The following is an 11,993-nucleotide window of genomic DNA, read 5'->3' as shown; positions in this document are numbered from 1 at the left end:
CTGGGCTGCGCCACTGAGAGGAAAGGAGTGGATCTAGAAAGGAGCACGCTAAAAAATAGATATAAACTCGGAGTGCCAAAGAGCCACTAGTAACGGCGTAGCAAATGTGTGAAAGCTTTTTGGAAAGTGAATAGTTGCCTACTGAGGAAAGAGGGCAAAGATTAATTAAATTAAAAAATTTTAAAAATCTAATCAGTTTAGTTTTTTTAAGGAGATACTGAGAATTGAAGCACAACTATGAAAATACACTTTAGAATCACAGAATCATTAAGGCTTGGAAAAGGCCTTACGATAGACACCAACCATTAACCTAGCACACCATGTTCACCACTGTCCCCAAGGGCCACAGGACTTTAGAACAATGGTGATTCCACCAATTCCCTGAGCAGTTCTTAATATCCAGTCTAAACCATCCCCTGGCACAACCTGAGGCCATTTCCTCTCATTCTGTCACTTGCTACCCAGGAGAAGAGAGCGACCCTGCCTGGCTACAGCCTCCTTTCAGGGAGCTGGGGAAGTGATAGTGTCCCCCCAGTGTCCTTCTCCCCAGCTAAACACCCCCAGCTCCCTCAGCTGCTCCTCACAGGCTTGTGCTCCAGACCCTGCATCAGTTTCATGCCTTTGTTTGGATATGCATTTCATCAAAAAGAGAAGAAAATATGTCATTGAAAAGAGATAACCAGCATGCAATCATGAGGAGATAATGCATTAATGGCATGAAAAATTTGAGTCAAGCTTCATACTGAAATGGCTACAGAGATCATTAGGGGGAAGCAGTAAACACATTCTCTTTTGGCCGATCTCATAGCCCACGTTGTTGACAATGAATCAATAAAAGACAGTCCCACTCAGTGTTTAACAGTACGTGACTTTTCCAAAGACGCTCATATGGCTCCCTACAGCTTCTCTTTGAAGATAGTAATTTGGTTTTTTGAAAGCCAGGAAATAAAATACAATGGCCAATTCCAGACTTACTTCAGGACATGGCTGGGGGACAAAGTGGTCTCTGAGTTTTTCATTCCCATTTGTTTGTTTTAAGTCTTTTGTCTTGTTTGTATGTGGAAAGTCTTGAGGCAGATAAGAAATACTTTTATTGAAAACAATCCAAACATCTTTCCAAAGGAATTTACTTACTTGGACCAACCCTGTTCAAAAATAACTTTTTGAACAACCCCAAATCTTAGTGGTCCCCAGTTTCTTACCAACTTTTTGTATTTGTTTAGCATAATATTTATTCACCCAAATTATAAATTCAGAACATAAATCCTTTTCTGTTAACTTAAATGACATGAACAAACAATCATGGCAAGGACACTGCTTTTTGCCTTAAAAGATAATTGGTTCATCATAAACACAGATTCATGCAGCCTTTCTGGTACCTTCAGTATTACTTGACACCAACTGGAATTACTACGTCAAATTGTTTTAGTCATATTTAAACAAAACACTCAAAATGGGAGGGAGGTGGAAGGACTGCAAAGCTCCATGACGTCAGTACCTGTTGATCAGTACGTTTTCCCCTTACTTTCTTGCTCCAAATCTTCATCTGAACACAGACACCTCACAATTTGTCCTTACCTGTTCTGAGGATGCACTAATGACACAAGATGTTAAACCAGGCCTCAGCTGTCTCCTCTTTCCTTGCTTCTGTAAGCATAAGATAAGGGAGCAGAGGAGTCACAGCAGAAGTCAGTCCCTCTGAGCCCTGTGCTGGCTCTCCAGGCTGACCTGCAGAGGCACTGATGTGATGGCCTTGTTTGCTTCACTGTACTGTCACTAGAAAAAACTGCTGACCACCTGAGTGGGGACAAGGAGCTCACTGTGCCGAGACAAAGCTTTTCCCACAGCTATTCCCAAAGCTTTACCCAGCTTTACCTGCCTGCAAAATGCATGTACAATGGCGACAGAGTGTCCTTCTGACAAAGCAGAACCAGAGCGGTAGCACTGGCAGGATTATCTGAGGAGGCTTTAGGCAAAAATGGGAAAACTGTGGGGTGGGAGTGAATGGAAGGATTTGCTATCCCATTGTTACTTGGAGACTAGCTAAGAGGGATTCTGATGATACAGCAGACTGAGCTCCTGTCCATGCCATTAAACCTCGACTGTTAAGAAGAAATGCAACTTTTCTTCATGTTTTCTTCAAGTTCATTGAAAGAAGAATTAGTGCATACTTGTAGAAGGAATATTTTCAGACTGCTGGGGCAAAATTGTTGCCCTGCTGTTTTTTCAGTGTCTGAAGAGTGCACACAGCCTTTGAGTAATGAAAGGCCAACTTCAAAGAATGCACCATGTAGGAAGTTAAAAAAAATCTACACTGGAAATAAAAATTAAATGCTGAGACATCCAGGATGAGATAATCTTTCATATACAGAGATCAAAAGTATTGATGATATCAGCCTGGAAAGATAATTTATATAGCAGTTGCTCCCTGTCCATTTTTGCTTATGTTAGCAGTTTCCATGGGAGGCAGAAAGTTGAGATAATGTAACACTCATTGGTTTGTATTCAAGAGGCTTTGAAAGGCTTCAGTGTAGATTTATCTACAGTGCTGAAGGGAACTCTGACAGACATTGTGAAGCAAAATCAGTGCAGTTGCAATGAAGAACTTCCTTTGGAGAATCTTGGGTTCTTCCTGCCAACATAGGCTCTGAAAAATCCTCTCTTGAGCCAATGTACCATCCTAAGGATAAGATGAAGGAAATATTTCTGAGTCAGAACACATTTGCTTGCAGAGAACAGTGGGGTTTAGGCTTTCTGTTTTAAAGTTGCATCATGACCCACTTGTTCTGAAGTAGGTCAGCCTGTGGTATGCTGAACTCTATCAGAAAGGCCAGCCCAAAAGTAGTCTGAGTTGAGGGAAAGATGTAGAAAGCCACTTCCTATTTCTGTTATGCAAGTAGTGGGTGAAATGAATTTTTATTAAGGGGAGTTTTTGTGTGCTGTCCTTTCTCATAATTTTCAGGTCTGTAGAATGGAGAAGAACAATTTCCTGATAGTTCCTTGTTTCTGCTTGGTGAATTAAACAGATTTACATGACTTTTTTTCCCCAAGGTTGTTTTATTCTATCATATTCTGCTTCCTCTTACCCAAACAAACTCACTGCATTGCTAAAGCTCCTTCTCACTTCTGCTCTGTTATTTCCAATGCTACTCAAGACACCACAGCCATGAAAAATGTTAAAACAATTACTTACATAAAGGACTTTATCTTCTGGGAGTTTTCCCTTTGCTAGGTAAGAGCTGTTCCAGGAGAAAGAAGTGACAGTGCATTTTAGAACAGTCTTCTCTTTCCCAAGGATTGTTTATCCTCTTTGCATGGCTGTTTTCATTAATTTAAAAATCTAAAATTAAAAAAAAAAAATTACAAGTTGCAATTTGCCAAGAAAGTGTGTCACCCACAAATTTCTTTTCACATGAATAGTTGCTTGTGATGTTCAAGCAACTATTGTTGCAGTGAAATAATAACAAGTAGCAGAAAGGAACAGTAGTTCTCTTCCTTAGTCTTCCATTTTCCATCTCTGACAAACTGCTTGCATATACCATGAACTCAAGGAATTCCATACATCCTTACTTGCTTCAATCACATTTTCACTTGGCTGAAATAGAATTTTCCTTCCTGTCCACTTTTCATTACTTTCCTCTTAACTTGGCCAAGTTTATGAGTTGACCTGACAACAAAAGAATCCTCAGTACAAAACCCCCAATGAGATATATTTATCTTACTGCTTCTGAGAAGTACTCAGAGATGTTTTTAATCTTTCTTTCCATGGCCCATGAAGACCTTTAGGCTGAGCTCTGCATTGTCCCATCAAGACGGCGAAGCTGACGGTGTTGGTAATAACGTAAGTGCTCTGCGGTCACTAAGTCTTCCAGATGCACCCAGTGGAAAAGAGAGGTGCTCTTCTACATATACATAATGCACAACTGGGTCAAACCATGAGTCAGGAGGCAGCAAAAACTCCTGACAAAAAAAACATGATTTCTAGTAAGTCTACAATAGAACTGGAAAATATAAGTACAGAAAGCCACTTTGTTTTAGAAAAAACGACTTTGCTGAAGTAGAAGTGTGTTTATCTCACCATTGTTTGTAATAATTTTTTTTCTTAAAGCCAAAATAACTAACTTGTGATTTCATACTTATTATCTATAATTATGAAATGTATTAAGCATTTCACTTAAACAGTTCTTTTTTCCATATCTGTTTCAAGACCGGGTTGTTTGGGGTTGGATGGGTCCTTAAGCAACCTGGTCTAGTGGAAGGTGTCCCTGCCCATGTCAGGGGGGTTGAAACTGTATGATCTTTAAGGTCCCTTCCAACCCAAACCATTCTATGATTCTATAATCCTATAATCCTTCAATAAGTGTGGTAGTCATACTACATTGTCTTCTTTTTTTAGCATCATTTTGATCTTCTTCATATGGATGTGCAAAATAAGGTGCATGTATATCAACCATTAATTGTAATTAACAGTAATACAGTAGCACCCACTTTCATAGTCACGAAACATTTCTACCTACTCTTGTACCAATTTGGGGAATGCAAAACTGAGCAAGTCTTTGAGATTTGCAGGTATCTCAGATGTGTGAGATTTGCATCATCTCTGATAGACATTTTGACTCTACTTTTCCTGTGGCATATCTGCTTTTTACCATGCAGTATTCTAAATTTCATCTGCTGCTTTTACATTTAATATGTATTTTGTATTCTATAATCTTTGAATAATGTTAAAAATTCAAGAAAGCTAAAACACTATTAAATGACTGCCTGGTTTACTTACAGTGGTAGGTCTGTGAGCAATACTCTATGGCTAATGTACAAGAGCAACCACAGGACTGCAGCTATTGTATATCACATTTAAATGCTCTAACACCAGCAGCTCTAGGAGGGCTTTGGCTGGAAGCTGCATCTGACAGCACCAAAAGAATAAACACAGCAATTCAAAAGCCTTTACAGACTTACGGCTGCAACACTGCTCAGTTAAGGCTGACACCTCCCAGAATGGAGCAACCACAAGATCATGGGAACATAAATCATAGTTTTCACTTATGTACAGTCATACAGCTCTAATTGCTTAGTATACTTAGCATGCACAACACAGTGGGTTTGTTCTGAGGACTAAAAGCTTCTTTTATGATTCATTTTTTGGCAAAGGATGTTGCCTGTAGCCTGATATTTGGAGCAAGACTGCCAGGGTGTAACACAGCTGACCTCAGTGTACAGAAGGTCTGTTACAACTGATCCATTTTTATTGTTTTGATGTTTATCCAGCTGGGTGGATGCCATTAGAATCAAATGACAGTATCATAAGCTTAAAGCCCTTTGCGGTTCTGTACTTCCTCAATTCAATTCTCAACAAACTTGTGTTGTGCTGGTGCACTCCTGTTCATCAGGAGTGAAGCCAGGCAGCACGTGGGCTCGTTGGTGATTGAAAATAACTGACCGATTGTCCACGTCCCCATGGAGGGGCTGAAAGTGTCACTGTCACTAAGCACACCCAGGAGAGCTTAGGTTTCAGATATGCTTGAAAGCTGAGCACTGCAGGACAAGGCCATTCATCCATTAGTCTCTTGGATTTGCAGGGACTTTACAACCCCCTTTGTGTTTTTCCCCGTTTGGTGGAAAAATCAGGAGACAAGGAAGGAATAAAACAGTCTTCAACTTATCGAAGGTGCCATCAACTGAAGAAAAATGCAATAAATAACTTGTTAGTACTTCTTCAGCAGATGAAATGTGGCAGGTTTTATATTTTAACAGCAAAATTAAATCATCAGATTTGCTACTCCCAACAAAAATCCCTGACCATGTAATGCTAAGTTATTTTGTTGCTTTTTGCTAGTGTGTGATTAAAAAAAAATTAGAAATGAGTAAATCTAGTTATGATTCCATACATGGACAGAAAATTTTCTGTCAAAGATCCTAACACAACAAACAGCTACAATTGCTGACTCAGAAAGATGTGAGATTGCTTTATGGTAAAAAAAAAAAAAAAACTTTTAAAAAGAAGAAAAAAATCATTAAATAAAAAAAAACACACACAGAAAGAATAGACACAAATAGGATTCAATAGCAATACTGCAGCTAGCACAAAAATCACTGAGGACAGGTTTCAATACAGAGTTTGAAACTGAAGTATAAAGCGCTCAGTGTTTGAAGGGAAAGCTTTCACATCCACTTGCCAAATATCCAAACTATATTAAAAAGCATTTTGCAAAAATTTTGGGGTTTTAAATACTATTTAAATGGAAGAGAAAAAGTCTCCAAATGACTATTATTTAATTCTGAATCTCAAATTATTCAACAAAATTGCACAGGCTGAATTAGGAGCTGGAGGCAAAGATAGACAGGAGACAGAAACTCACCTGCTCACATGCAGAACAGTCCCACCAAAGTAATCAGGATTCAGGTTTTCCTAGAAAGGGTCAGGATTTACAGAGCTATCATAACTTCTAACTGACCACTCAAGGTTATATACAAAAATGTTCCTCTGATCTAATAATTTTGGAGTCCCAGCACTCAGTTATAATACCTGTTTGTATCCTCAGGAAGGCATGGAGGGACATGCTGCTTCTACACAGACTTTTCTACCGGTAACATAACAACCTTAGCAATTTCTGACACTGAGCATGGAAACCAAGCTTTTCAATATCTTTCCTCTTCCAAAGAGATTGGTTATAAAAAAAAATTCACCCAGAATAAGAGGAACTAAAAATAAATCCCTCAAGTCATAGCTCTGTGGATGGAGCACGTGGGGTTTTGTAGCAGTGGTACCATGGAGGGGCAGAGGAAGCATGAGTTACAGAGCAACACAAAACTTTAAAGAGGCCTGAACTGGGAATAAAGAGCCACCCACAGAATTCCACACACTGGTCTCCACTTCCTTATTTTGCTCCCCTGCTTTAAATTCAACCCATGGACTCCAGGCTTTTCTGCACCAAGTTCTTTACAGCTCTGGTTCCTAACACCAGTTCCCAGGGTGGGCTTAGGGAACCTCACCTTCCAGCTTTTAACACAAACCCATTCATCATGTCTGTACCACTTTTTGGTACCTGATTTAGCCTATGAACTCTCTGAGCCCAAACAGCTCATACCAGTACTAGCAGGTATGAGACAGAGCTCCATGCTTCTGCCCAGAAGTTAGGGGAATGCCCAAGGAACAAACTGGATAATACTGGGGAATACCTTATGTTCTCAATATCAGGAATCCACCTGAAGGAAATTAAAGCTAATTAATATTGCTCCTTTAGGTACTTTGCCCCTTGAGAGCTTCACCCACAGGGAATTGACAAGTCCCAGATTTGTAGAGCCACAAGCAGATTTTTTAAGTTCTAGCAGGCATTGAAACCAGAAAATAACAGCCTTACACTCAATGAACACCATTTTAAAAACCCAGTATCTCTCATCTCCTCTCTCAAGGGCACCCAAAATACTTTGCATTTAAGTTTAAAAATTAAATTTAAATTGGTGCTTGTATTTCTATGACTAAAAGGTACTAAAAGCAATATGTAAATTTATCCATAAGACTCCGGTGCTGAAAGTGGGAGGACATCACTTGCACACCCTACATGGTCACATCCCTGAAGTCCACATGGGCCATGTAATAGAGGGTAAAAAGCTGAGCAGTCCTCCCCTGCCCACCTGCACCTATCTCTTCCTTGAGGTCTCATTATTCTATCAGGCATCCCTGACCTCCATCAAGAGCTCCTGCATCATGAAAACCTCATTATGCTGGAAGCCATAGGATACCATAGGCAGACACAGAAAGCAGAGGAAAGCACTGCAAGTTTCTCCTCTAGAGAAAGCCCTTTAGGTTGAGAGCAGACTGTGTTACAACAATGAACCCTCCTCAGTGGCTAAGCTAGAAGCTTGCCCAGTAACAATGTGTAAGGCCTCTACTGATTAAATAGAGAAACTGGCAAAAGGAGTTATCTCAAATCTGATTAAGATGAAACTATGTCTTCATGGTAAACAAAACTTGATATATGGCAGCTGGCTGGAGGCGAGGAAGGAATTGCATCCTATGGAGGTCATAGCTACCCCTAGGGCAAGCAAAGTGAGTAAGGTGGAAAGTGGCTGTAACAGGTGTCAACACACCTGTGCAATTGTTTCAGCTGGAGGCTCTTAACAAAGGAATTAATTTCAAGGGCAAGTCATGTTTTCAATTAAAAAGAAATAAACATATCATAGAGAGTATTGATTTTAACATTTAATTTTTTTAAATCTCCAGTTACCATTTTTTTTCTACAAACAGACTTTGTTTAACAATAGTTAATTTAATAATACTTCAAGAGGTATTATAATGCTAACTACAGCTTAAAGGAAACATTTTGGCACAAGACAATAACAAAATAAACAGAATAAATAACCTGCTTTACATATGCTGAAGAAAACAAAAACAATATACAATAAACTTAATAAAATTCACACTCTGTACAACAGTTCAAGGTAGACCTTACTAAACAGCACTCATGTCCTATCAGTAACATACACATATTAGTAAAAATAGAAATTTTAACAACATGCTTAACTCAAGCAAAACAGTGATGCAATATGAATCAACTCAAGAAGTTCATCAGTTCCGAAGAAGCCAGAGTTGGAGGTGAGTGAACACACAGCAGTGTTCAAACCATCTCAGCCAGGAGCCTCAACCCAGTGCTTCTTCAGCCATGTTTGAGTTTAACTCCTTGCTGGAAACTGCATCAGACTGACATCTTCCTGAGCTTCTGGCTGTTAAAAGGAAGGGAGAACATAAATAATGACCTCAATTGCAGTTTTCTCTTCTTCCCTGAGAGAATAGCTCAGGTGGAAGAAAGGACAGGTGACATGACTGACTCTGAGAAGACTCAAGAAAGGAGTAGCTAAGTCTGACAGGAGATGGAAAGAGAGGGATTCCTACCTAAGGAAAAGGAGATGTTTCTTCACCCAGCTTTCATTAGGATTTACACAGGCATTCCGCCCACTGGCAGTGTGGAAGCTAGAAAAGAAATAATGATAAAGAAATCAGAAATCCCTGCCAATAACTGCTGTTGGAGTACATTTGCTCTATATAATGACCAATAGAAACAGCTTTTCTAAACACCTGTTAGACATGGAATGATCCAAATCCCTCCAATATCATATGAAGAAAAAGGAAGTTAAATGTAATAGCTACTTCAGTCTCAGGGATCATTTTTTGCACCATAAAATGTTTTTTCAGTTTATTTGATCTGTTTAGGCAAAGACCCTTGCTGGATGCCAGAAACAAGTTGTAAAGTTAAGGAGAATAGCTGTTGTCATGCTAAGGTGACAGATCAGCATCTAGGCCAAAACCCTGTAAGAAAAACATCCGATCCCTGTGAATTAGACAAGTCTTGTCACTTATGTGTCTGTTCACAGGTTTTGGCAAGGGAGCACTCCGTGTTGGCCAGAGTGGCCCTTAGCTGGAGACAAAACCTGTCTTTGTTTGCACAGCTGATTGCTAAAGAGTCAGATTTATTATTTGTATTGTATGACTGTCCCTTGGGTTAGCAGTCTTTGTCAACTAGAGGTTGTGTGGTTTTTTTACATGTGTGATATACAATTTATTCAGTCAATTTAACTTTTAGAAAAGGCAGGGAAAATCATTCTGATAGCATTCAAATCCTTGGTTTAACCAAAACAGACATCCCAAGGTTAATACACGTCAGAAAAAAGAGCAGAGATTCAGAAAAGTAACTTACATGATGGCAGGGATGTCGCAGACCTCACTGGGGAGCTGCTCAGTGTAACCCTTCAGAGCCTTCCGCGGCAGCCGCGCTTTGGTGTAGGACAGGCAGCAGTCCTGGTTGCTATGTGCTGGAGCGAAGGACAGCAACAAAATAAATAAACCCCATTTGGCCATCCTGTCCAGGGCACTCACTGTTCTACCCCAGCCATCCAGCTCCCTCATGACAGACAAGGGGGATGAGGCAGGAGACAGCACATTTTGCTGGAGGCATTCCCTTCCAGCTCAGCCTCACCCTGCTGCGAGCAGTGCCAGGAGCCCTGCCCGGGCAGCACGCCCGAGGTCACTCACCTTCCGAGGTGCCCCACAGGAGCAGCGCCAGGAGCCCCAGCAGGGAAAGCAGGACCATGCTCTTGCTGCAGCCACTCATTCCCTCTGCACACACAGCTGCTCCAGCGAGTGCCTGCCTGCTGCTCCTGCCAGCCCTGCCACACCTGCACCTGCTTATAAAGCGTGGCAGGAGCCTCGGGAATTCACCCACGGGCGGGTTCCACTGTCATCAGCGGAGTTCCCCACAGCGAATTCCATCGTGCCCGATTTGGCCCCTGCACTCCTTCCGGGTACAAATGGAGATAAGTGTGCTGGGGAATATTGTAATTCTTTTTTAAGTTGCTTAAAAGGTTCCTTCCAAAAGAAAAGGAAATAAGTCTATATGGTAATGAATGGTTCTGTGGGTGCAGCCTGTGTCGTTTCAGGGGTAGGAGTGTGGGTTGTGTAATGTGGAAAGTCAAATCTAGGTAACTTTAAATGTTATCTACAGAAACCGTGTGTCTTCTCTGCTCTAGTTTAATAAACCCAGCCTGGGAGCAGAGGGAGTGGGAGCAGATTCATTTCAGTGTGGCAAACCCACAGGAGCTGGGTCACAAGCTGCACCAACACCGAAGTAGTACATTAATATTTCCTGATCGGCCAACACAGTGGAGTTTCCAGATTACTACTTTCTGAGCTCTGGACTGTAGTATTGGCAAGGACTCATGAGCAACATTGAGTATTCATGGAAATGGGTTTATTTAATTTCCTTAACCATATATTCCTGCCATGACTTCCTGCCAGTTTGTTACATGTCTGAACTATTTCATCTGCAACAGAGTGAGCTTAAAAGAAACTTGAAATGGGGCCTATATTTTCAAAATCTGTACCTTCTATAATGCATTAATGCACTTCATAAACAATAGCTGTAGTTTTTGCATTCCCAAACTGTATCAGAGTATTGTGACTCCTGAACCATTCAACAAAAATACACAAAATCTTAAAATTGCCTTGCACTGTCTAGAGAAACCACCAGGGAGAGGTTCTGACACCACTCCAATTACATTGATTGAGCTGCCACTCAAGGATGGAACTTTCCCATGCTGTTTAGGGATCTGTGTGAAACTACTGTGATGGCTGCAGGCCATGTCCTGACCAGCCAGTGCTCACAGGAGCTGCTGCCAGCTCCAGGTGCTTGTAGAGTAACCTGAGATTTAAGTGGCTTCTCTTAAGGTAGAGCTCATGGACAGTCATAGGCAGTGCAAAATTACATGCTTTCCATCATTCAGAGTGCCAGTACCACTCTCAAAGGGAGATTTGTAGAAACAGAAACAGCTTGAACTCTAGAACAGACTGTTATTCAGAGAAATTAATTTCTCTATGTAATAGTGAGAATTGAAGGAATTTCATATGGCTGAAGTATACATGAGCAACCTTGCAGTGTGCATGGCATTACATATACTGGACATGCTTCTCTGCAGAGCCACAGCAACTGGCCAAAGGATGGGGATGAGGCAACAAAGAACCCATGCCCTAATGAATGCTGCTTTTTGTAACTGTTTTATGGATCATAGTGAAATGCCACAAAAGTACAAAAAGATCAATGCTCTCAGTATGCAGCTATCTCTGCACTGCTTTAAAGACTATTTGTTGGCATTAGGCACTGCCTCAAACTCACTGACTAGAATGGTCATTTTTTCTTTTACATACAGATTTCATGGATCCCAAGTCTATTACAGCTATACCCAGCTTTGGCATTTCGTATGCCATTTCCCAGGACATGCTGTTATCCAGATGGAGGTGGCCTTGCATCTCATGTCTTCTTTGCGACTCTACAGTTCTATTTCTTCTCCACTGAGTGCTTCCTGGACAGAATTTTCTCATCTGAGCTTTGACACTTCTACCTAAGCCCCAGCAGTTTGGATACCAGGGTGATGACACTACTCAGGCAGTGCTCACCCTGTAGTCCTGCCCTCAGGCAGTTTCCATCACACCAGTGGTTCCC

The 11,993-nt window shown here is 40.9% G+C and overlaps 1 protein-coding gene across 1 annotated transcript; it reads right to left on the bottom strand.

Annotated features, from left to right (window-relative positions):
• Positions 1-8,518: 8,518 nt before the first annotated feature.
• On the bottom strand, positions 8,519-10,263 carry CCL20 (C-C motif chemokine ligand 20). The gene is made up of 4 exons (XM_021553673.3): positions 10,031-10,263; positions 9,696-9,810; positions 8,894-8,971; positions 8,519-8,724 (listed from the first exon to the last, which is right to left on the bottom strand). The coding sequence occupies exons 1-4, from the start codon at positions 10,107-10,109 to the stop codon at positions 8,697-8,699; spliced, it is 300 nt and encodes a 99-aa protein (XP_021409348.1). The 5' UTR covers positions 10,110-10,263; the 3' UTR covers positions 8,519-8,696.
• Positions 10,264-11,993: the final 1,730 nt, after the last annotated feature.

The sequence above is a fragment of the Lonchura striata genome, chromosome 10 (genome assembly GCF_046129695.1).
Source record: "Lonchura striata isolate bLonStr1 chromosome 10, bLonStr1.mat, whole genome shotgun sequence".
In the NCBI taxonomy this organism is placed as follows: domain Eukaryota; kingdom Metazoa; phylum Chordata; class Aves; order Passeriformes; family Estrildidae; genus Lonchura; species Lonchura striata.
Note: the sequence above shows the minus strand (reverse complement) of the source record. Positions and strands in the feature narration are given on the sequence as shown.

What these genes read in the sequence shown, in the direction of transcription:
- CCL20 (XM_021553673.3), bottom strand. Translation starts at nt 10,109, where the DNA reads ATGAGTGGCTGCAGCAAGAGCATGGTCCTGCTTTCCCTGCTGGGGCTC. An exon ending in CCTGTGGGGCACCTCGGAAG is followed by an intron (nt 9,811 to 10,030) that starts GTGAGTGACCTC and finishes CCTTCGCTCCAG; the next exon opens with CACATAGCAACCAGGACTGC. An exon ending in TGCGACATCCCTGCCATCAT is followed by an intron (nt 8,972 to 9,695) that starts GTAAGTTACTTT and finishes TTTCTTTTCTAG; the next exon opens with CTTCCACACTGCCAGTGGGC.